General features: G+C 34.5%; 2 protein-coding genes across 2 annotated transcripts in view; both read right to left on the minus strand.

Moving 5' to 3' along the window:
- LOC142524170 (7-deoxyloganetic acid glucosyl transferase-like) overlaps nucleotides 1–9260 on the minus strand; it is a 39097-nt gene extending 29837 nt beyond the window's left edge. The window contains exon 1 of the mRNA XM_075627985.1: nucleotides 9101–9260. The gene's annotated coding sequence lies outside the window, so the exon portion shown is untranslated. The remainder of the gene's footprint in view (nucleotides 1–9100) is intronic.
- On the minus strand, nucleotides 819–9118 carry LOC142524169 (7-deoxyloganetic acid glucosyl transferase-like). Its single transcript, XM_075627983.1, has 2 exons — nucleotides 8554–9118; nucleotides 819–1952 (listed from the first exon to the last, which is right to left on the minus strand). The coding sequence occupies exons 1-2, from the start codon at nucleotides 9071–9073 to the stop codon at nucleotides 1027–1029; spliced, it is 1446 nt and encodes a 481-aa protein (XP_075484098.1). The 5' UTR covers nucleotides 9074–9118; the 3' UTR covers nucleotides 819–1026.
- Nucleotides 9261–26737: the final 17477 nt, after the last annotated feature.

Consider the following 26737-nt stretch of genomic DNA (forward strand, 5'->3'; position numbering starts at 1 on the left):
TATTTGTACTCTTGATCGATTGAGTCTCAAGCACGCTGCTGATGATAAAACGGTTGGATAATTTTGCATCTTTAGATCGATTGAATGATTTCTCTGAATCTTCAGCAAGACGATACCATTTTTCATGCACAACACTGTGTGCCGTTTTTGCCCCACAAAAGGTGATCTGCTCCTGATTTTTGTTGTGAAATTGGAGTGTTTAAGAGGAAATGATGATATGTAGTTGAATTATGAATAAGGTGCAAGCTGGTTTTGTTTAGTTTTTATATTTTAGATCAAATATAAATTATCTTATACGTCATTGCATAATTAATAATAAAATAAATAAATTCCTCCAAATGTACGCCATTTTGCTTTCAAATTATTATCAAACAATTGTATGCGGTGCGGTTGAAATAAAATTAATTAATTTGATAGAAGAAAATTATGTATGCATATTTTGTAATGAATGTTAATAATTTATATTCATTTATTTTTAGAAAAATTCCTGTATGATTTTAAATTTTTTCTTTAAAATTTTACTGATATACTTTTTTTAGATATTATAATTGGTATTTCTCGACTTCTACGATTGAATACAAATATTTTCTCATTATGTTCAATCTAAATGATTGTATTCTCCATATTGTGATATTCTTATCTCACATCTTAAAAATTAAATATTTAAAATGAGTTTATAATGTGCTTACTATGAACTTCTATAGCAACTTGGGTGAATCATTTTCGTAAAAGCGAGGACGAATACGAAGTAATTGTTATAGGAGTCCATTGTGCAGTCTTGCAGGCGCGGGCTCGGACTCGAGGCGTGACACATATCATATATTATATGCACATATTTTTGTTTTCTTTTCTGAATGAATACAAATAATGCTGTTATTTTATTCTTAATTTGATTGAAGTGTGATGAATAATCATTACACAAATTTGCAAGTATACATTAGACCGGAAGAGATAATTCCCTAATGCACCAATTAAACACAGCCTTATTGAATCCAAATGACATGCAAGGCATTCTCAAGTCACAACTCACACACAGAAAGATTCAATAAACTCTATCAAATCATTTAAATTACGGTATGATGATCCCCCTTCACTTATTGTCATTTCTGCCATTTTCGCCAAGTGATCGGCCCTATCCAAGAACTGATCTTTCCTCACTTCCATTAATTCTCTCACAGCATTCTCAATCACAACTCTGTCACATCTATCCTTTATGTCCAACCCGATCTTCCAAACTTCGCTCACGAATCGACTATTAACCATTTGATCGGCGAAATACGACCAGCATATCATAGGCACGCCCGCGACGATACTCTCTAGAATCGAATTCCAGCCACCGTGTGTCAAAAACCCACCAACCGCGGAGTGGTTCAGCACCTCCTCCTGCGGCGCCCATTCCACCATGTAGCCGTTATCTTTAGTACCCTTCTCCAATTCAGCTGGGATTCGATCCCCGTCTTTTCCTAGTATAGAATCCGGCCTCATTACCCATAAAAATCTCTGCCCGCTGTTTACCAATCCGTGCCAAAACTCGAGTAGTTGCTCTCTTGTCACCGTCGTTATGCTCCCGAAGCTGACATAAATAACTGATTTTGGTTTTTGTGCATTCAACCAGTCTATGCAATTTAAATCTTCGGCCCACAAGCTGGCTGAAGGAGTTGAGGCATCGGCCTTGTTCTCCCCGAGCCTGGACTTCAAGTGCGCATTACCTGGCCCAATGGTGTACAATCTCGGCATGTGCTTCAGAATATTTGATAACACAGGTTGCTCTAGATCATCAAATGTGTTCAAAATGAATGCTTTTGCTCTCACAGTTTGCCCTGTCAAGGTAATTACTTCCCAAAGGCTTGGGTCGCTTGTATCGTCCACACCATAAAATCTTGGTAAATCACAACGTCTCAGTAGACCTTCCATTCCAGGGATGGTTTTCGCAAATTCTTCCAACCCATTTTCTGCAATGTCCATCAAGAAAGATCAAGAATTCAGTAATAGAAAATTTTATTATAGCCATTTTGTACAAAATGTTGGAAACTAGAAAATTTTGGACTCAGAAATCAGAATTTAAATCAGATGATAGAAAATTATTATGAGATGATAATTCATAATTCTAACTTGATATATGATTATACATGATGTGAGAACTGAATTTTTCAATGATGTAATTAATAAGTGTAAGGAAATTTTAGTATAAGATTTTTATTATTGTATTAAATAAGATATGCATATGGGAAATAATTATTGGTGAAATCTTTATGGCCAAGACAATAATACATGCACTAAGGCATGCTGATTTTCGAAAATTTGGAAATAAGATTTATAAGATTGGGATACCATACAAGTTGAGAGGAATTAAGGCATAAGGAGTGCAAGCAAATTTCGAAATTCTCCTAGATTGAATGCCTAATTATTATGGTTAGATAGTTGGTTTGTTGGAAGGAAATCATCAAGATTGGCACATAAAAAAAAAATGTGGGATCTAGCCAATTAAAAATATGTTGCGTACGAATTATTTCGTTTTCGAAAGTTTCGGTTGAGCACCTTCACTCTGTTCCTACGTTCTTTTTTTTTTTTGGCACTGTGAGGATTCACTGAAAATGGGTGGGAATCCCAACATATGTCCCTTCACGGTGGGATAGAACCGTTTTATGGCCTCGCCCCCTTAAAGGATTAAAAATTATGGACTGATATCAGTAAACCATAGAAGGTGGAAAAATCGCAGTGTTGTTATGATATGAATATGATGTTATGTTATGAAAAGCATGATGTGTTTATGTGTTATTTTCGAAAATGGTGTAAATATTTTTATGTTGTGCTCAAACGGCCCTCACTTGCTGAGTATTTCTCAAAATACTCACCCCATACTCTACCATCCCCAGATAAATCAGAAGAAGAAATAGAGAAAGAAGAATTGGACACTAGTTTTTGGACTGATAGTGGACACATGAAGAATTTTAATTAAGAATATGTTCTCGTGAGTTTTTAATTCAAGTTATAAACGCTTCCACAGATTTTTATCGTTTTCAGAGTTATTATTGTAAAGACGATTCCATTTTTATGGTATTTATGATATAAACTGATTTTGGTTTATACTGTACTACGAGGTTCGTTGTTTAGCAATTTTGTGATTGTTAAATAACGCCGGTGTCGACTAACCCCGGTCTCGGGACGTGACATTTAAGTGATATCAGAGCCGCCGGGTTCATAATCCGGTTGGGGAAAAAAATGAGAAAATTTTTTACCAAAAAAAAATTCGGTGGAATTTTTGAGAAAGGTCGTTGCTACCCCCTCCGAAACGTTCGAAATCGTGAAATTCCTTCGTTTAGGCCTCCGAAACGTCGTTTTTGCCGTTTTAGGAAATATTCGTAGACCCTATAACTTCTCATAGGAAATTCCGAATTCGATTCCGTCGATTGTTCTGGAATCCTCTCGACATATGCTTCGAAACCATGTGTCTATTTCCAGACTTTCCATTTTTGGGAAAAAAAATATATTTCAAAAATTGCATGTATATTACATATTGCCCCTTGTTCTATATTGACTATTTCTGATTCTGAGCATTTCCATTTTTTCAGGAAATGGCTCCACCGACTCCCCGACGATTCCGTACTCGTGCCCAGGCTGCTATCCACATGAAGCAGCTTGCCCTTGATTATCAATCGCGCCAGCTGAAGCGACTTAGAGCCCGACTAGGCGAGAGGAGACGAGAGGTCGAGACCCTAGCCGCTGAAAAAGAAGAGATCCGGGTTCAGCTGAACAAGTCGATCTATCAAGGAGAGTTGGTAAGAGGAGACAACATGGACTTGAGGGAGGTCATAGAGCAGAGCCTGTATCGAGAAGGAAAGCTGAGAAAGGATATAGATCGGTACCGTAAGGAATTGGATAAGGAGAGGCAGCAAAATGCCAGGGGCAAGAGGAGACTAGGAAAATTCATGTGAGGCTATGAGCAGCCTCGTGAAGGTGACCCATGGTCTGACCCAGCAGGTGGAAACTCTGAAGAACCAAGTTAAACAGAAGAAGTCTGAACGGAAGCAGTACCAACAGCATGCCAATTATCTGTTGGACGCGGCAGATGTAGAGGTACAGGAGCTAAAGGCGCAGGTGACACAGATCACGGGAGAGAACGCCCAGCTCACACAGATGATAGAACTACTTCATGAGGATGAGCCAGAGGAGGAACCGGAAGAGGAAGAGCCTATAGAGATAGATGAGCCTATAGCAGCCATTGGGGATGGAGAGATAGAGGACTAGGGTGTCTTAGTGACCTTTCTTTATTACTAGGAGTCTATTTTCTCATTGTTGCTATATTATTTCAGTCAGTACGATTTGTTTTTATTCAGTACTATTTATTTTCATTCAGTTGTTCCGCTATATTCAAAAATTAATAAATTTATGTTTATTTATTAATTTCAGTTGTTCCAGCATAACTTATTCAAACCTATCGTTATAAACAACAAATTCTTAGAAACATTTAAATTGTAGAAAATGGCCGGTAGACCTCCGAGACAAAACCGCAACCCCCACTATGCTAGCAACAACAATGCCAACGAAGGAGATAATGGACAACCACCTGGGTTCAGTCTTAACCAGGCAGACTTGATGGTTATAGCCACGATCGTGGCGACAACACTGCAAGGCTTAGTAAATCCGAACGCCAATCAGCCACCACCACCCCAATCTCAGCACGGAATCAAATTCCACTATGAATCACTTCGCAAGAACAGGTGTCCAACCTTCAGTGGAGCTGCCGACCCTGAAGTTAAGCCAGAGCTGGCTGAAAAGTGTGGAGACTCAGTTGCGGCTATTGGAAATTCCCGAGGCACTGAAAGTGGACGTGATAGTGCCTTTCCTGGAGGATAAAGCAGACAAGTGGTGGGAGGCAATCTCGCCAGCCATGACAGCGGCAGGACCAATCACTTGGCAGCGTTTTCGAGAAGTTTTTCTGAAACAGTATTATCCAGCCGAGGTTAGACTGCAGAAACTGAGCGAGTTTGAAAATTTCATTCAAGCTCCGGATATGTCAGTTGTGGATTATACCTCCCAGTTCAATGCCCTTGGATCTTATGCTCCGACAATCATGGCGGATGAAGCTTTAAAATTGCATCGCTTCAAGAAGAGATTGAACAGCAGAATCCAGTCGGCTTTGGCAGTCTATCAGCCAGCAAATTTTTCAGATCTGATGGGCGCAGCTATCCGAGCTGAAACTGACATCCAGCGCAGGGAAAAGGAATTTAAGAACAAAAGACCTATGAGTAGTCAATCCTCACATAATGGTCAGACTTTCAAGAAGCCTAACCAGTCCGGTGGACCATCTAAAGGGGCTTCGCCTGCCACCAATTACCAAGCTATTAAGCCTTGCCCAACTTGCCATTTACGACACCTTGGAGAGTGTCGTAGAGCGAGCGGTGTTTACTTTGGATGCCGGGAAACCAGGACACCGTATGGCAGAATGTCCAGACGCCACCAACAGAGCAACTGGACCGAGTAGAGGAGACGGGTCAAACTCAGGGGTGAATGTCAATAAACCACGGGAGAACAAACTAAACGCCAGGGTGTTTGCCATGACGCAAGAGGAGGTAGACGACTGCGAACGATGTCGTGTCAGGTACCATATTTATTCAGCAAGTGCCTGCTTATGTGTTATTTGACTGTGGTGCTACACATTCTTTTATGTCTAAAAGATTTGCTAAGAAGTTAGGATGTAAGCCCGAGAAACTAAATGAGCCCTTTCGAATAGCCACACCTACAAGTAGGGCCCATTGAAACTTACGAAACTTACAAAGATTGTAAAATCAGTATCAGTAATCAGACTTTTAGCGCCGACTTGATACAGTTGATCATGGTCGATTTCGACATCATCTTAGGGATGGATTAGTTAGCAAAAAACAGTGCGATAGTAGATTGTAAGGGAAAGAGAGTCAAACTCCGAACCCCAGATCAGGAAGAAGTCGTGTTTCACGGTAAATATAAGGAACGGAAATCGCTGCTTTCCGCATCTCAAGCTTGGAGAGCCATGAAATCCGGAGAAGACATCTACATAGCAATGGTCAGTGAAATAAAAGAAGAAGTCGAGCTGAAACTGGAGGACATCCCGATAGTGAGAGAGTTCCCAGATGTTTTTCCAGAAGAACTCTCGGGGACGGTCCCGAACCGCGAAGTGGAGTTCGAGATCAATCTGGTTCCCGGTGCTGCACCAATCTCTAAAGCACCTTACAGAATGGCACCAGCCGAACTCAAAGAGCTAAAAGAACAACTCCAAGAATTGCTAGATAAAAGGCGATTTCGACCGAGTGTGTCCCCGTGGGGAGCTGCAGTACTCTTCATGAAGAAGAAAGACGGGAGTATGAGATCGTGCATCGATTATAGAGAACTGAACAAGATCACAATCAAGAACATGTATCCACTACCGCGAATAGAAGATCTGTTTGATCAACTTAAAGGAGCCGGCGTCTTTTCTAAACTGGATCTGAGTACATGTTACCACCAGTTGAAGGTCAGGACTGAAGATATCCCCAAAACAGCCTTTCAGGACCAGATATGACCATTATGAATTCACAGTAATGCCTTTTGGTTTGACAAACACGCCGGCAACATTCATGGGTCTGATGAATAGAGTATTCAGGCCATTCCTGGATCAGTTCATAGTGGTGTTTATCGACGATATCCTCGTCTATTCTCCTGACGAGACGAGCCACGAAGAGCACATTCACCTTGCTCTGCAAATCTTAAGAGAAAATAAGCTATATGCTAAGTTTAGCAAGTGTGAATTCTGGCTAAAGAGTGTGTCCTTTCTAGGACACGTGATCTCGAGAGCAGGAGTGTCAGTGGATCCAAGGAAAGCAGAGGCAATTACAGAGTGGCTGAAACCTAAGAACGCCACCGACATCAGAAGCTTTCTTGGATTGGCAGGTTACTACCGGAAGTTCGTCGAAGGGTTCTCCTTGATAGTCCGTGCCACTGACGAAACACACACAGAAGAATTCTAAACTCATCTGGAGTGAGGGTTGTGAGAAGAGTTTCCAGACATTGAAAGAGAAACTCGCATCCACACCAGTGTTGGTCCTTGCCCGCAAAGAATAAAGATTTCACTATCTACAGTGATGCCTCTAAGGAAGGACTAGGATGCGTACTCATGCAGGAAGGAAGAGTGATCGCCTACGCATCAAGGCAGTTGAAACCGCACAAGCAGAACTACCCCACTCATGATCTGGAGCTGGCAGTGGTTGCCTTCGCCTTAAAGATTTGAAGGCACTACATCTATGGTGCTAAATGTGAAATCTTCACAGACCATCAGAGCCTCAAGTACTTGTTCACCCAAAAGGAGCTGAATATGAGGCAAAGACGATGGATCGAACTTCTGAAGGACTATGACTTGACCATAAGCTACCATCCGGGTAAAGCAAACAAAGTGGCTGATGCGCTAAGTCGGAAGGCCCCAGGCAAAGTGACTCTAGCTTCCCTCTCGGCCCAGCCATGTTTGTAGGAGACCGTCAAGTTAAACCAAGATCGAGACCCGGTACTGACCAAACTTAAGGAGCACGTCAGGGAAGGGAAGTCTCAGGATCATCAGATTGATGACAAGGGAATCTTATGGATAAAAGGAAGAATATTTGTGCTCCGACAGTGATAACATTCGCCAAGAAATATGAATATGATGTTACGTTATGAAAAGCATGATGTGTTTATGTGTTATTTTCGAAAATGGTGTAAATATTTTTATGTTGTGCTCGAACGGCCCCCACTTGCTGAGTATTTCCCAAAATACTCACCACTTACTCTACCCTCCCCAGATAAATCAGAAGAACAAATAGAGAAAGAAGAATCGGACACCAATTTTTGGACTGATAGTGGACACATGAAGAATTTTAATTAAGAATATATTCTCGTGAGTTTTTAATTCAAGTTATAGATGCTTCCGCAGATTTTTATCGTTTTCAGAGTTATTATTGTAAAGACGATTCCATTTTATGATATTTATGATATAAACTAGTTTTAGTTTATAGTGTACTACGAGGTTTGTTGTTTAGCAATTTTATGATTGTTGAATAACGCCGGTGTCGACTAACCCCGGTTTGGGGCGTGACACATGATCCCCATAATGAGTGAATGACATCTAGGACGTGCACGCTGCTACGTAATCTATGAAACCTTAGAGAGGGCTTATCAGTTCATAGCACTCTGTTTAAATGCAACGAGGATACAATTGCCTAACAGTTGACGGACTCCTTAAGGGAGAGTCTCAAGGGTACAATCGAGTTATCGGACCAGCCTATTCAAAAATGTCAACCTCCAAAGCTAGTATCCAAGTTGATGCTGGACATCCATATTGCAAGTATAACCCGACTGTTCGATCCTATGATCGGCTCAATAATCCCTAGGTGCAATTTTGTGCACTCCTCGTGAGTCATCTGAGGGGAAGCCCAGGCAATTTTACACACGAAACTAATTGGTGTTATACAAACATCATTTAGCAGTGCATCAATATAATTAAAACTTCATTAAAATCTATTGGGGGAATTCCTAATAAAATACAAAACTAGCAATAAAAGATCGGACCTTGTAAGGGAATTTTATTAGCTTCTGTGACTTGGCTGATGCAGAAGTATATCCAGAAAGCACAAGCACTAATAGTTCGAAAATAGATCAAAGGAATCCCTCGCTCTTCCGCAAAATCAGCAGCAAAACTCAGCACCCCATCTGCTACTATGCACGTTACAGGCCTTCTGTTCGCAGAAGCAAACAAATCTTTCTCCATCAGCATTTTCTTGAAAATTGGTGCCACGTTGTTTATCAAGGATGGAATAATATCCATTATTTTGTAACCAGCACGGGGGTGGTCATCCGGGAGACCATCTGGAATCGTCTGAAACTGGATACCCGGATATATGGCGAAGGTCGAACCAGTGCCGCTGTGCTTCAGGAGACGACTGTGGTTGAATTCAGACACGATGAATGTGACATGGAAATCGGATAAACAGAGGAGTTGTGCTAGATTGAGCATGGAATTCATGTGTCCTTGAGCTGGTAAAGGGAAAATGAGAACATGGGGTGGGAGCTTTGCTTCTTTGGAGCACATTTTCGCAGCACCGAGATTCAAGAGAACAGATGATTCTTGACTTTGTAGCACTGGCCAGTTGAAATAAATCTTATCTAAGATTTAAAGCATCGGTGTCCTTGTTTTATTCAACGCATAGAAATTTTTTAAATCAAAATGGTGATCTGAATCCTTATTTTATTAAAGAAAAAGGATTCACAAATCTTGATGTCTTTGATGTATCCATTTTTTATGGACGAAATTTCGAAAATAATAATGATGAGGCGACACCGAATACCAATAATAATACTACACATATTGTTTTTATCAAGTATATTCCACTTTAATTATTTAATGTAACAATCGAAAATAATCCATGGAGCTATGATGGTCTCAATCTCTTTCACACAACTTTTCTCAAATCAATTCTCAATTGATTGGTCTTTTCCAATCTCAATACACCAACGAACAAGTGTTGAGACATATATTCAATGAAACTCAATTATCTCACAATCCAAATGAAGTCCCTCTTACTTTTGAAACATCTTCAAAATCAAAAAAGGAAGGGAAGAAAGATTGTTGATGCTAGTGGAGGCCGGGTGACTCCATCACAAGGAAATATTGGTTGAAGGACAAAGATATGATGTCTTGCAAAAGCATGATGCAATGCTTTCACTAATCCGGCATTTGAAAATGACCAAAGCAATGCTACTTTTTGGGGATTGGCTGGAAAAGAATATCCAATGAGATGGAAAGTTCGTTCAAAGGACAACATGCGCCAACAATTTCAAGGACCTTGAAAAAAAAAAACCGCTTTCTAAACCAAACTAAGCGAATTAGAAGCCTTCAATCAAAGTTAATCGTCGTTTGAGATAAGATATTCTCAAAATTTTATTACAATATTTTATTTTACTTGAAATTCAACAAATCCCTAAATATATAAATAAATAAATAATATATATATAATATATATATATATAGATACATACTAGGAACGTACACGTGCATCGCACGTAGATAACTAATAATGAAAAATGTAATCATGAGATTTAGATAATATTTAAAATCGAATTACATCTTTTTTAATAAATCATATATATTCACTTATTTATATGACACTTTCAATCGTGATTATAGCATAATGATAGATCTCTCAAATTGAAAAATATATTTTTCATTCAAATATAATTTACAACAGGAAAAAAAACATAATAGTGAATTTTACCAAAACTAAAATAACGATGTACTTAAATAAAGTAAACATAGACAAAGGTTTGTCAGATAAAATTTTCTAAATTAACTAAATTATCATAATAATGTTAAAACAAAACCACTAAACCTTTATTAAATTAAATATCAATCGTGATTTTGCTAACTTTTAACCCCTTATGGATTTTGTTTAAATTTGTATGTTTATTTTTAGAATTACATATTATTGATATTTAATTTTATATTAGAATGCATCATTTGTAAATTAATATATATTAATGCTTAATAATTTCATGTGAAATAAATTTTAAAATAATATCACTCAAATAAATTCGTGTTGTAAAACACATATATAAATAAAATAACATAAAAAATTTTGTGAGACGGTCTCATGAATCATTTTGAGAGATGGTTTCATGAGTCATTTTGTGAGATAATTCTCCTATTTGGTTCACTAATGAAAAATTATTACTTTATATGACATAAATATTAATTATAATACGGGTAAAGTTAACCATTATCACGGATAACGATCTGTGAGACCGTATCACAAGATACCTACTAGAAAAATAATATTTAATACTCAGTTAAAAATATCATATATAAAAAATTTAATATCTAACAAATATTAATAAATTATCATTATAATGCATATTTATTATAAAGATTTTTAATTTCTCATTAATTTATTTTTCTAGTAATAAAGTTGAAATAATTCAAACTAATCAAATTATACTGCAAATAAAATATTAAAAAATAAAAAATATTAATAAATTATCATTTTAATTCATATTTATTATAAAGATTTTTAATTTCTCATTAATTTATCTTTCTATTAATAAAGTTGAAATAATTCAAATTAATCAAATTATACTGCAAATAAAGTATTAGAAAAATTTGCGAGCATATTGTTGGGGATCGATATAGAGTTTAGATGGGAGGTGGATAAACTCATTTCCTTTGAGGGTCGTTTTTGCAAAGGGGTGCTAGAATCCTGTTAGATATTGTAGCAAATCTTGTTCAAATATATAATCAGCAGACCACAATATAGTGCAGAAACGATCTGATGGTTTAAGGGTGTATAATGATAAAACAGTAAGCATTAGACAATGGTTGTTTATGGAAGTTCGAAGATGAAATCTTCTACGTCTCCTCTTCTTCTGTTTCCAGAAGGTATCACTAAAAGACTTTGGTTTTTACATTACAATACTTGTACACACCCACTTCAGCAGGACTTATCATTCGCCTACTGAAACTCTTAGTTTCTCAACACGATAATACGAATACAATCAAAGTTCTAGAAAAGACTCTTTTCCAGATTACAAACTCTTCTCAAAGATATAATAACTCGATAATGATTGTAGAGAGAGTAAGAAACACTCATCACAATATGATCTCAAAAGATCAGATAACTTAAGTGAAGCGTGTGCTGTTTTTCTATATATTGAGCTTTAAAGATGATAAGAAAATCTGAGTGCTCAAATCAACGTTCGTATGTTAGAGAATAAGCTCGTAGATTTTGGTAACTTGTAAACGTCGTTGATCTTGCGTTTATATAGAAGTCTTGAATCCAACGTCTATAAAAACGGCTTCTTTGACTTCTGATAAAATCAGCTTTATTGCCTAAAAGAGTTCCTGCAAAAAGGCTTCAAAACAATCAGTCTTGTTTTATACCAAAATAGGTAAGACATATTAAATGACTTTGTTCAGCATTTAATGAAGCATTTAATACTCGTACTTGGTAGAGTAACGGTAAAATTTAATATAAGAGCGATTGGTTCTGATTCAGTAAAGTCAAGCTCTGCTTCTATTTCTCTAAACGGATAAGTACTCGAAGAGTACTGCTTTTGTAAAAACGATAGGGGAACTACTGGTTTTATACTAACTACTGCTTTAAACTATCTTCAGGTTTTTATTCACACGATCTACTGGTTTTGACTATCATCATCACAATTAAATTAAGTCTATCAATTTCTCCCTTTGCGGTGATGCCAAAACCTAGAAGTTAGTGAAGATGAATATAAAAGCAGATAGCCTTTAAAAGCAATTGATAAGAAAATAAATAGTAAATCAGAATTCAAAAAGCGTAAAGGAGTTTTAATCATCTGTTCCAATGTCTCGGAACAAGGTATCCTCATCCTGAGGATCTTGGCTCCTTAAAGATGATTTTGCGTGATGTCCTCCTTCTGTCATTCTTCCTTCTGCTTCTGGTCTGCCTTCTGTTTCCCCCTTTTTGGCATCAAACGTCTGAACTCGAGTAAGTAAGAAGTCCACTCATTCAGTAAGAGTAATAAGGCCAGTATGCAGTAATCACTCAAATATATTTGAGTGATTATCTCATTCTCTAAGAAAGACAAAATCATATTAAATATTTACTTAGTCAAAGCAACAAGGAAAACATGTTGTCAAGGAAATAATTTAAGTCAAGAAATATAACAATTAAATTCGGAAACAATATTTCCCTTCAAAACTATCGGAACTACTTAATTGGTATTGGAAGATACTTACATGGCCTAAAAATGGAGGGTAAATGCCTAGATGAACTTATAGTCTCTGTGAAAATTGTAAATTTGGTCTCGTAACTTGATTTGTTTTGAATTTTCGTTCTATATAATGGTAGATGTTCAATCGTCTTGCACTAAATTGCATTTCATCAGTTTTGATCGTTTTAGGTTGACAACAATTTGAACTGAAAAAATCGCTTACTTGACACCGAAGATGCCTATATAGCATCAGAATTTGAAATAAAGTTTAGTTCGAGTGATTTTCAGCGAGAAAAAAATCGAAAAAAAATGAGATTTAATGCATGACAACCATAACTTTAACTATTTATAGAACAAACATTCCAAATAAACCAACTTTTGCATGGACGCTTAAACGTCCACTTAGGCCATTTCCCTCAATTTTGTGTCACGAGAATTTTACAAGACCAACTAAACAGGTGACTTCTTGAAAAAGAGAGACGCAAAAAAATCCACACTGATATATAAAGACCATATTTTGATCGATTATAAGACGAAAAATCAAAACATGTCAACTAATTTTTGATTTTGCAATTTTCAATAACAAGATAATGGAATTGGAATAAATATATCATAAAGTAATCATGATAAGTGTAGGACCGAGCGCTTTCCGCTTTACCAAAAGTTATAGCTGGTAGTAATTATGTAACTCAAATCAAAACATAAGTATTGTGTGGAAAAAAATGTATCTTGTATTCTGTATGTTTGTCTCTTTGCGGTTTGTGCCTTAAATTTTGTCAAATTAAAGTTTCAATCTTGTATCTTTCGATTTTTTGGAATTTTACTCTTTTTTCATTGTGAGTGTTTCATGCACACGCGAAAATCGCAAAGAGTTTAATATACATGATAAAAAATACAATATATATATATATATATATATATATATATATATATATATATACTAAAAAAATGCACGTGCGTTGCACGTGAGAACATAAACTGCTGAAGATATATACGAAATTTTGATCATATTTAAATGAATTAAAACATGGCTAATAGCATTTATCAATTGAAACAAACCAAGCAACAAAAAATAAAAAATCATGACCATAGACGTTATATGAATTGAAGAAGTTATCTTATCCACTTGACACACTTTTCAATATGCTTCTTGGTTTATTTTGACAACTCAACAACTCTTTGTCGTAGTTTGTTATAATATGCATATAACTATGTTGGTATACTCAACAAGTATCTGATCGTTTTTAACATCTATTATGTTATTCACAATCCTCATCTGAGATCTGACATGCTCGTAGCTTGCTTCCTTATCACGACATTTTTTCGGTTTCTACATTGTTTTTATCTGATAATCTTATTTTTCCGACTATTTGTTTTGTTGTTAAATGATTTTTCAGTTTTGACAATCATCAACTATAACTCTTAAGAAAACATGCTTTTAATCGTGATAGATTTTCACTGTGACGAAAAGTATGCATAACCTATATATTCTTCAATAACATAATCAATGAATAGTGTTACACCTTCTTCAAACATTATGATATTTGTGATATCATTTTTATATATTTAGTATCAATATTGTCAACATATATCTATAAGGTTAATAAATTTTTAACAACTATTTCAGTATTTCTCAATCACTGTGATAAAAAATACTTGAAAATCTCTTCAAATGACTATATCTTATAATTGTGTCCTCGTTTAATTTGACGCAATTCAGGAAAGTCATCTCGTTCATCATTTTTTTGAAAGCTTTAGAACAATGATTGCGTGCATCATGTCATGAGGATGATATAGTTTTAATCTAATTTGTTGTGTCTGGAACATAATATTATATTATTCATTGAAACAAAACAAATTTTCTTCTATTGAGTTTACATTTTGTTTTATAATATTTTATATCTTATGGAACGACATACAAAACTAATAACTGTATTTTAAAAACCTTGAGAAAAGACACGAATAACGTAATTAAGATATGCGTATGAGATATCATTCAAATAAATGTCAAAGTATTTGTCTTATACAATATTTCATCTAATAATACAACTGTTTATATTTCATAAGCATTTTATGATAGTCAAAATTAATTTTATGAAATATTGCAGAATTCTTTTTGAATTTCAATATTTGGCTAAGTGAATTTATTTGACGAGGAGTTTTCTATGCTAGCATCGTATATCTTATGAATTAATTGGTTAGACACTTTGACTAAAAAAAGAGACAAAAACAACCTTTTAGCCACTTCGAAATATATCGAGATAATATTTGAGGAAATAAAGTGAAATGGCTCAATGTCTCAATAAAATGCACAAAATTGATTTATTGTGTCCACAACGCTTTAGAATTATTTTCATACCATTATAAATAGAATGAGAATTACGCATATTTTGTTTTTCATGTATTTTTTTCTGACTGAAGAATTTTTTTCTTTTTGAAAAACTATTTTATTTTTTAGAAATATTGACATTTTATATGACATCCATATGTCGCAAACCATGTAGTAGAACCATAATCACTATATAACACTTAACGTACACATACAATTCTTCAATTTCTTCTTCATTGTGCTTCATTGAAATTTAAATCTGAATCATTCTTGATCTTAACATTTTGCTTTAAATACGATTTAATATATATGTATATGTTTCATGTTGCTTAGTTAGACCTAATTTCAAATATCTATAAAAAATGTGCTTGAATTATATCATACAGAATTTAGCACATATTAATACGCAACATTATTTTTTATTTAACATGTCTTTTTTCATCCATTATATTTGTCTTAACTTTTGTGTTCAAAGTTTGACGCATTTCGTAGACTATATGTATGAAGAACCATAAATTATATATTTCACAGAAGCCATCTATTATGTTAGACTTAACTTTATTGTGGTGATAAGTATTAAAACCAGTAGGAATAATATCAACCAGAAGATTATGCAAAACAGTAGCTTTTGAGTTGCTCTATCAGAAGCAGTATTTTAGTTAATACTCAACGGCTTAGCAGAACTTAGTTCTACTGGAACAGCACTTAACGACTTTCTACTCGATTGTTTCAATCTTAATTGTTATCGTTATCTTATCTAGTACCAAGCATTTATTGCACCATTAAATGCTATACTAAGTCATTTAATACGCTTTACCGATTTTAGTATAAAACAGGACTGATTGTTCTGTAGCTCTTATGCAGGAACCTATTTCGGTAATAAAGCTGATTGTATCAGAGGACAGAAGACAATCTCTGATTATAGACGTTGGACTCAAGTTATCTATATATATGGATCAAAATCATTTAGATAACAACGCTGATCATTCTTATCCATCCAACGATACTGTAGAACCCGTAACTTAGACAACGTATAAGCCATGCATAATTCTAATATTTTAAAGTAAATTGATTTTATTGCATGAGTACTTAAAGTGCCTTTCTGTAAAGTTAATTATTTTATTTCAGTAGTTTAAATTTTATTCTTTCAGTTATTTCAGTGAGGACATAAGCACGCTGGAAAGACTCGTCTTGATACAGTGAGGACAGTCGTCGAATCTGGGGCGTTACAGTGGTATCAGAGCCAGGTTCTGTATAGGATTGTACTACTACTGATCTCGAGAAGCTCATGAAGTCACGTCTTCGGTCTGTAAGTTTTACATTTACGCATTTTATTTAAAGCATGAATTATTTTAACAGCATGTTTTCATGAAATGTCTTTACGTTCAGATTTTAATTGTTCAGTGTTTATATAAAATAAATAAATAAATTATGGAATTATGCATGTTGGGTACGTTTGGAATTGGACATGTCTAAGAATTCGAATATTGGGCTTTAGGAGAGGTTGAAAATGATTTGACTATATTAATTTTTAGGTCAGTAGTGTTAATGTCCTCCTTATGGGTTATAAGTTAAACTTAAAAAATTATGAATCCTTTTGGGACTTGTAGAAATTCTAAGAAATTATTGATGGTTCTTGGTTGCTAGTCGAGTGAATTTTTGAGGATTTCATATAAGCAATAGCGATTCGAAGACTACGACAATCTTTAGGATAATAAATGTACAATTTGAGGATTTTAAGTATCTATAAAAATGTAAGATTAATTATGAGAATTTATTTAGGACACATGCTCTACATAGTTGGATTTAAGGATTGAATTGCAGGAATTGAGAATTTTAAGGACCTAATTGTAATAACCAATGATTTGAGGACCTAGGTTCAAAAAATAAAATTCTAAGGGACTATTTTCGAATTTACCAAATTTTGGGATTAAATTTCGAGTTCGAGAATCTAAAAGTTTAATGAGGTAAAGATGGAAAATTTTATGGGGACAATGATGCAAATTTCGAAGAGTTGTAGGGCCAAAATGTAAATTTGGAGAACTGTAAGGGTCAGATTGCAATTTTCAAAATTTTAAGGATTAAATGCGAACTTTTGAGGAATTGGAATTTTAAGTATTTATAGAAATGTAAGACGTGTTATGGGAATTAATTTTGGGTTTAATAAACTTAAGGCTATTGAACCTTATGATGCGGGAAATCTATAAAATGAAATTGGGAATACTGAGAACTAATGGGTAATTGTGGAATTTCGAGATTTAGGGAAAAGTTGGATGATATTCGAGGAAAGTAAGAATTAATTTTACAATTTTAAGAAATTTGAGAATCTATTTAGTAGTAAGTGAGAATTGAACGGTTCAAATGATAGGAATTTTCGGTTATTTAGACTCGAAGGAGATATAAAATATTTAGATATTTGGGTTATAATGTTATAATGTATGGTAACCCAAGGATATTGTAGGATGAATCAATCTTAGGCGTGAAAATTTAAGCGTTAGTGAAATAATGTTGTGGCAAATTAAGAATTTGAAGTGATGACAATTTAAGGTGAAGTTGATCAGTCAGTTAAGTTATAATATTAGACATTTAGCTAACAAAATTTTTGGAACTTAATTTTGGTGTATCATAAGTTTTAATCATGATCTTAAGAGTTAAACTTATAACTTTGTTGGAATTTGATTTTCTAGAAAGTTGGGTATGATTGATGATTAGGTTATTTGATAGAGACATGTAAGAATTGAGGTAGACACCTTGTCTTGAGGAATTTTTGTAAGTCATGAAGAAACTTGAGAATAAGTGAATATGTGTGTTGGAATTATGTTATCCAACACTATTTGGGTTGCGTAAGTTTGAATTTCAAATTTAGGGGATATGCGTTCATACGAAAATTTTGGGATGGGTGACCTCCTGGGAAGTTTCCCAGGGTGCGTGTGAGTGAGGACATAAGCACGCTGGAAAGACTCGTCTTGGTACAATGAGGACAGTCGTCAAATCTGGGGCGTTACAGTAACATGTGAGGCCCGGGGCCGAAGAGGGCGGGGGGTGATCGCCGGTGCCATCAGTTGCACGGACAATGAGCGGCTCCTGGCTGGCTTCTAGGTGGAGGGAACATGAATGAACTGACCCACACGGGAATGAGAGGGATTCCGAGACTGTTCAATGTAATGGACTGTACAGTTGAAGAGGGCTTAAAAAGATTTGATTGGTACTACTCATATCACGAAGGTACATCTTCTTTTCGGTAGCTCATCACATAAGAACTCCAAAGTTAAGCGTGCTTGACTTGGGGCAATTTTGGGATGGGTGACCTCCTGGGAAGTTTCCCAGGGTGCGTGTGAGTGAGGACATAAGCACGCTGAAAGACTCGTCTTGATACAGTGAGGATAAGTCGTCGAATCTGGGGACGTTACATTGGTATCAGAGCCAGATCCTCTCTTAGTACGGTGTGGTTCGGGGACGAACCAAGCGGAAGCTGGTGGGCATGTGAGGCCCGGGGCCGAAGAGGGCGGGGGGTGATCGCCGGTGCCATCAGTTGCACGGACAATGAGCGGCTCCTGGCAGGCTTCTAGGTGGAGGGGAACATGAATGAACTGACCTACACGGGAATGAGAGGGATTCCGAGACTGTTCAATGTAATGGACTGTACAGTTGAAGAGGGCTTAAAAAGATTTGATTGGTACTACTCATATCACGAAGGTGCATTTTCTTTTCGGTAGCTCATCACATAAGAACTCCAAAGTTAAGCGTGCTTGACTTGGGGCAATTTTGGGATGGTGACCTCCTGGGAAGTTTCCCAGGGTGCGTGTGAGTGAGGACATAAGCACGCTGGAAAGACTCGTCTTGATACAGTGAAGATAGTCGTCAAATCTGGGACGTTTCAATAAAAAATTTTGGGTGAAATAAAAACAAAAGGAAATTAGTTGTGTTCAATATAAGTTATCAATTGATGAATATTAAGATTTTTATCAAGTAAGGAATCTAAAATCTTGATATGGAGATTCTAGAATTCTATGGGTTATAAGTGAAATTGGTTTATTAAAGTTGGTCTAATGCTACCATGGGCTAACTTATTAAGTTTATATGATAGAATTAAGTAAGCATTAAGGATACATAAGAATGCGACACTTGTTCCAATGAGGAGTTCAGAGTCCTAGGCCTCAAGTAGATTGTAATTGGGGAGAGGATACTTTGAGCAGGTAATTGATGCGAGAAGTGTTATTATTAAGGTAGGAGGTCGATGTTGTATAATTGAGTTTTATGGATTAACGTTATTCGAGGTTTAAGATTTACAACGATTTCACAATCGGGATGCACTTCTAAATAATAAGTTACGTAAGTTTGGTGTCGTAAAATAAAGATTTGATTCAAGGATTTTAGGCTAATACTACTATGAGGTTGAAATAAGGTATAACCTCTAAGCGTTCTACTGAGAATAGAAGTCGATCAGTAAATTCTGGTACAAAGGTTTTTTTTTTAGTCGAACTGCATAAATGCTGATATAATAGGTCGATTAAGGGTACGAGTATAGTATAAGAAAAGTAAGGTGCGATAAGTTTAGACATCCATCTCTAGTATGAGAAACTGCGGGATAAGTCAAAATTCGGGGCTATAGTTGAATAGAACTAAGTCACCATAAGTTGTTTTAAGTTGCGATTCACAAACGAGGACTTTGGTAGACAAATTTATTTAGGATTGAGGAGACATAAGGACAACTTAATATTTATCTTATCAGAGTAGCGCATCGGAAGCGTGGATTATTAGGATTCTAGAATTAAGAGTCTAAACTTTTTGTTTATCAAGGATAAGCGAATTTCGAGGACGAAATTTCTTTTAAGGGGGAAGGATTGTAGAACCCGTAACTTAGACTACGTATAAGCCATGCATAATTCTAGTATTTTAAAGTAAATTGATTTTATTGCATGAGTACTTAAAGTGCCTTTCTGTAAAGTTAATTATTTTATTTCAGTAGTTTAAATTTTATTCTTTCAGTTATTTCAGTGAGGACATAAGCACGCTGGAAAGACTCGTCTTGATACAGTGAGGACAGTCGTCGAATCTGGGGCGTTACAGATACATTGAGCTACCGCGAAATTTTCATTATCTTCAAAAGCTCAAACTTGCAGAAAAGCAGTACACGCATCATATTTTACATCTGATCTTTGGAGATCATTTTGTACTGCTGTTTCTTCATCTCTTCAAGCAAAACTTTATAATATTGTTGTAGAATAGTTTGTAAACTGGAAAAGAGTCTTTTCCAGAACATTGCTATATTGAACTATTGTATTGAGTTGCTAAGAGTTTCAGTAGGCAATAGATAAGTCCTGCTGAAGTGGGTGTGTACAAGTGTGTACTACAAAACCAAAGTCTTTTAGTGATACCTTATGGAAACAGAAGAAGTGGAGACGTAGAAGATTTTATCTTCGAGCTTCCAGAAACAACTACTGTGTCACTACCTACTGCTATTACTGTTTCTCACCTTACTCCATCAGATTGTTTCCGCACTTTCAATTGTGATCTGCTGAACGTACTATTAAACAAGAACAACTACAATCTCTAACAGGATTTTAGCACCCTTTGCATAAACTATCATCAAAGGAGAAGAGTTTATTCACCCCCTTCTAAACTCTACATCGACCCCCAACAAGTGATATCAGAGCAGGTTTCTCTTGTTCTGAATATTTGCAACATTTATGGCACACTTTAGCAAGGTTCCCATGTTCTCAAAAGAAGATTTTGATGATTGGAAGATCCGTATGCAAGCTCACCTTGCAGCTCAGGATGATGACATGTGGTATGTCATCACAGACGGACCATTAAAGATCTTAAAGCCAAATACAGCTATTGCTGTTACTGAGGGGGCACCTCAAATGGTTGAAAAACCACGAAACGAATGGACTGGCGAAGATAAGAAGAAAGCTAATCTGACAATGTTGCGGAGGATATTCTGTATAAGACTCTTGATAAAAACACCTTTAGCAAAATCAAGATTTGTTCTACCGCAAAAGAGATCTGGGAAAAGCTCATTCAGATATGTGAAGGAAATGAGCAGACAAAGGAAAACAAACTGTCTGTAGCAATGCAGAAGTTTGAAAATCTAAAAATGAAATAGCACTCAAAGTAATGAGAGCGTTACCTAGAGAATGGGACGTGAAAACAATGGCTATGAGAGTCTCTAAAGATCTAAACAAGTTGGAATTACATGACTTGTTCGCTGACTTAAAAGCCTATGAGTTTGAGCTAGAAGTGAGAAGCGGAGAAGAGCCTTCAACAAGTCTGCCAACCAAGGCCCTTGCTGCTTTTATTGCTACTACCTCTACTGCTGCTGCTGCAGTCATTCCACAAGCAGCATCTGCCACCTCTATTGAAAGTACTTCTGAAAAGACTGCTGAGCAGATCAGCAGTGCTGCTATGTCCTTGTTTGTAAAGAAGTTCTCTAGGTTCATGAAAAAGAATCATCGAGCTTACCAAGGTCCAAATCGAAACTTCAAAAAGGATTCATCTTCTGGAGATATGGCATGCTTTAATTGTGGAAAAGTCTGGCATTTTATTGCTGACTGCCCAAAGCCCAAGAAGGATGATCTGAAGAAGAAAGAATACAGAAGGAATGACAAGAAGTTCAGAAGAGAACGCAAAGCGATGATTGCTGAGGAAAGCAAATCAAAATGGGCGGACTCCAGTACTGAGTCATCTGACTCTGAAAGTCATTCCAGCGAAAGTGATGCAGAAGAGATCAAATGTCTTATGGCAGATGTTGAACCAAACTCGACATCTGAAGAGGTGCTCGACTTTGACTCTGATGAATTCACACGAATTGAGTTAATTAACGCACTGCATGACATGGTAGAAGAGTACTCGAGACTTTCTCAATCATTCGAGGAAGTTAAGATTGAAAATCTAAACTTAAAAAATCAAGTCAGTAAGTTCACTTGCTTGAAAGAGATTAGCTGCAATGATTTGAAAGTGGAGATGAGTAAATTGAAAACTGAGAATGAGAGAGTAAAAGCAGATTACCAGACAATGAAATCTGAAAATCGGAAGCTATCTGTTCTGGTAAATGCTTGGAATAAGTCTTCTGTTTCATTAGAAAAGATGCAAGAATTGCAGAAGCAATCCGGTGACAGAAGTGGTCTCGGATTCAGCAATAATGAAAGCCCTTCTGAAACCAGTACTAAACCAGAACTGGAGAAAGATAAAGGAAAATTTATTCACTTTGTCAAATCCAGTGTGGCATATGAACCAGAAGTACCGACTGTTCAAGTTGAAAGAAATGTAAATCAGATGAACAGAAGAAAGCATTATGGTCTGGTTATGTTGAACCTAAGGGAAGAGTTGACCAAAGTTCTGAATCCAGTAGAGGATTCAACTCAGGAAGACAACCCCCTATGAAGGTTAAAAATTACCAGTACTATAATTCTAGACCTGTTCAGAAGAGATACAGGCCAGACAACAGGAACAGAAGGGAAGAACAACATTCTAAGATGCATATTGTTAGAAATAACAGAACCTCTGCTGCACACACCTCTATGGATACCCGAAGTACAAAATCACCAAAAATTGTACAAATGTGTGTTCCTAAGGGACTAATAAGGCTTGGACCCAAATAGATTGGGTACCAGATACTAAAATTTTTGCTTGCAGGAACAGATGAAGAAAGCTAAAGTAAGCAGCTCCACATGGTATCTGGACAGTGGATGTTCCAGACACATGACTGGACAGAAAAATCTACTATAAGAAATAATGAGTTGTACTGGACCAAAGATAACGTTTGGGGACAACTCAAAAGGTAAAACCGTGAGTAAGGGTAAGATTATCCATGGTAACATAACTATCAATGACGTACTACTTGTTGAGAATCTTTGTTACAATCTGATTAGCATAAGTCAACTGTGTGATAATGGGTATTCTGTAGCTTTTCAGAAGCACATATGTACAGTTAAAGATTCTGCTGAGTCCACCGTATTAACTGGAAAGAGAGAAGGCAACACCTACAGAGTTTCTTGGAACTTATATCATGTTAATGCTTCTACATGTTTAGTTGCCTCTCTTACTGAGCATTGGCTCTGGCACAAGAGATTGAATCATCTGAATTTCAAGTCAATCAATAATCTCAAAAAGCAGAACTTAGTTGATGGTTTGCCTGATATTAAATTTGTTAAGAATCATGTTTGTTCTGCATGTCAGCTTGGAAAACAGGTCAGATCCAGCTTCAAGAACAAAGGCAGTAAATCAACTTCAAGGTGTTTGGAATTACTGTATATGGACTTATTTGGTCCAATCCCTATCATGAGCTTAGGGAGAATGAAATACACCCTTATTGTTATTGATGATTTCTCTAGATTTACTTGGGTAATATTTCTTGCTGGAAAGTATCAAACCAGTAACCTCCTGATCAAGCTTCTGAAAAAGATTCAAAATGAAAAATCTTCTTCTATTGTTAAAATCAGAAGTGATCGGGGTACTGAGTTCACTAACAAAATACTTGAGTTGTATTTAGATGAGCAGGGAATTCATCATGAATATTCAGCTGCCAGAACGCCTCAACAAAACGGAGTAGCTGAGAGGAGAAACAGAACTCTTAAAGAAGCTGCTAGAACAATGCTAGCAGATGCAGACATCTCTCAGCGCTTCTGGGCAGAAGCAATCAACACTGCATGCTATACGCAAAACAGAACAATGATCAACAAAAGGCATAATCAGACTCCTTATGAGATATGGAAAGGGAGTAAGCAATGTATCTTATTTTCATGTATTTGGTTGCAAGTGCTTTGTGCTCAATAATGGTACAAACTACTTAACTGCATTTGATTCAAGATCAGATACTGGAATATTTCTTGGTTACTCTGCTGTGAGCAAAGCTTTCAGAATCTTCAACAATAGAACTCTCAATGTTGAAGAATCGGTTCATGTTGTCTTTGATGAAGATAGCAATACTCCTGAAATATATAATCTGTCAAATTTAAGTAACAGGATAGACAGAAATCATCTGGAACCAGATTAGAATAAAATCGCATGCAAAAAATCTATTGTATATTATATCTTTTAACAATTTATCCATGTTTGTCGTCCACAAGAGGACTCCTAAACGTACCGAATTTTTTTAGTCCACATATTATTTTCACAATAAATATTACTACAAAAATAATATAAGCAAGCACATAAAAACTCAAATTCAAATACTTTCTATCAATCTAAATACAAAAATTTTGAATAGAGAATACAATAATTCGTAAAAAAAATTAAATATTGATTTATAGACAAGATTCTGGAAAAACATTTGCCTCAATAGATAAAAAAATATTATCTCTTGATATTCTGATACATAAGGTAAAAACAAAAAAATATTTCATCATTTTTAATATTTTCTAAGTCACTTCAAACTAAGTAATCTAAGCAAACAGAAAACATGCATTATGTGTTTACAAATTAACAATATATCTCAACAACAAAAAATTGAAAAATAACCATTTTCGTGGGATATGTGGTTTTGTTTTCTGTTTTCTTTCGGCAAACAAACAAATCACATAAGCAATCCAAACACAACATGATCAATACAAATGACATATAACAATAAAACATGTTAACGCTAGGGTAAAAAACTCATCTCATTGCAAGAACACAAAATGATCAAATGGATCATATTATTTAATAATATTTATTTAGCAGCATTTATAAAAAAAATTGATTAAATAGTTTAAAAACAGTGTTTGAAATCACTTATATTAAATAATTTCTCTCAATCACGTATCTCTATTGATACATAAAGAGTCTGAAAATATATTTATTCTAAATGAGAGAAAGAAGTTTTATATGACCTTAATATTTATTAATAATTTATTTTTATTCAATCCGACTCACCTTCCTTCGTCTTCCCATTATTACCAATCATTAATATGGTAGAAATTTTCCATGAATTTGACAGCAATGTATAAATTTAAGTAACTAAAATTAAATTTAAAAGTAAATTAAAATAATAATTAGTTTGATTGAGTTAAGTACACTATTAATGATCCTATTAAACTAACATAAAAAAATTTAAATAACATCATTAACATGAGAAATTGTAAAATAAAAAATGGTAAAATAGTAAGCTCACAAAAGTAATTCATATATTTAATATATTAATAGATAATATATTATTTTGTAATATTTATTTAGCATCATATATCGAAAATGAATAAATAACTTAAATGTTTACATTTAAATCACTTATATACAAACATTTTCTCTCAATCACGTTTCTCTTTTGATACATAAGTAGTCTAAAAATGTCTACATTCTAAATGGAAAAAAAATGTTTTATATGACCTTAATATTTATTAATAATTTAACTCATCTCCATTTGTCTTCTCATTATTACCTTAATGTCCGTAATATTAAAATTTTATTTAATTTATAACATTATGATAGTGATTTTCTATTAATTTAATGTCAATGTAAAATATATTAAAGTAATTAATTTTAAATTTAAAAGTAAAATTAAAATTACAATAATAAATAACTTGATTGAGTTAAGCGCTCTATTAATAATCATATTAAACTAACATAGAAATAATTTAAAGAACCTCATGAACATGGAAAATTAAACAAACAAAATGATAAAATAGTAAGTTAAAAATAAAAGTCATATATTTATAATATTTATTTATTATTTATTATTTATAATAGTAATATATGTTAGTAATTTTAGTAATTTTTTTAAATGTGTAACATTATGATAAGGATTTTCCATGAGTTTGACGAAAATGTATAAAATTAATTAAATTAAATTTAAAAGTAAAATCAAGTCATATATTTATAATATTTATTTATAATAGTAATATATGATAGTAATATTAGCAATTTTTTTAAATGTGTAATATTATGATAAGGATTTTCCATGAGTTTGACGAAAATGTATAAAATTAAGTAATTAAATTTGAAAGTAAAATCAAAATAATAATTAATTAAATTAAAATTGAAAATAAAATAAAAATAATAATTATCTTGTTTGAGTTAAGTAGACTATTAATGACTATATTAAACCAACATAGAAAATGGCTTTAAAGAACATCATTAACATGATAAATTGTAAAATAAATAAAAGGGTAAAATAGCTTAAATGTATAATATTATGATAAGGATTTTCCATGAGTTTGACGAAAATGTATAAAATTAAGTAATTAAATTAAATTTGAAAGTAAAATCAAAATAATAATTAATTAAATTAAATTTGAAAGTAAAATCAAAATAATAATTATCTTGTTTGAGTTAAGTACACTATTAATGACTATATTAAACCAATGTAGAAAATGACTTAAAGAACTTCATTTACATGATAAATTGTAAAACAAATAAAAGGGTAAAATAGTAAGCTCATAATAATTATCTTGTTTGAGTTAAGTATATTATTAATGACTATATTAAACCAACATAGAAAATGACTTAAAGAACCTCATTAAAATAATAAATTGTAAAACAAATAAAAGATAAAATAGAAAGCTCACAGTTCAAACTCATATATTTATAATAGTACTAGGAATGTATACGTGCGATGCACGTAGATAACTAAGAATGAAATATATAATAATGAGATTTAGATAATATTTAAAATCGAATAACATATTGTTTATGAGTATTTATCAATCTAAATATATATAAAACACAAAAAATGAAAATATATTATGATAATAAGTCATATATATTCAC

Source organism: Primulina tabacum, chromosome 14, assembly GCF_025594145.1.
Source record: "Primulina tabacum isolate GXHZ01 chromosome 14, ASM2559414v2, whole genome shotgun sequence".
NCBI lineage: Eukaryota > Viridiplantae > Streptophyta > Magnoliopsida > Lamiales > Gesneriaceae > Primulina > Primulina tabacum.

Coding starts and splice junctions, on each gene's coding strand:
- LOC142524169 (XM_075627983.1), bottom strand. CDS start 9,073: ATGTGCTCCAAAGAAGCAAAGCTCCCACCCCATGTTCTCATTTTCCCT. Junction 1,953..8,553: donor TAATAAAATTCCCTTACAAG/GTCCGATCTTTT, acceptor TGGACATTGCAG/AAAATGGGTTGGAAGAATTT.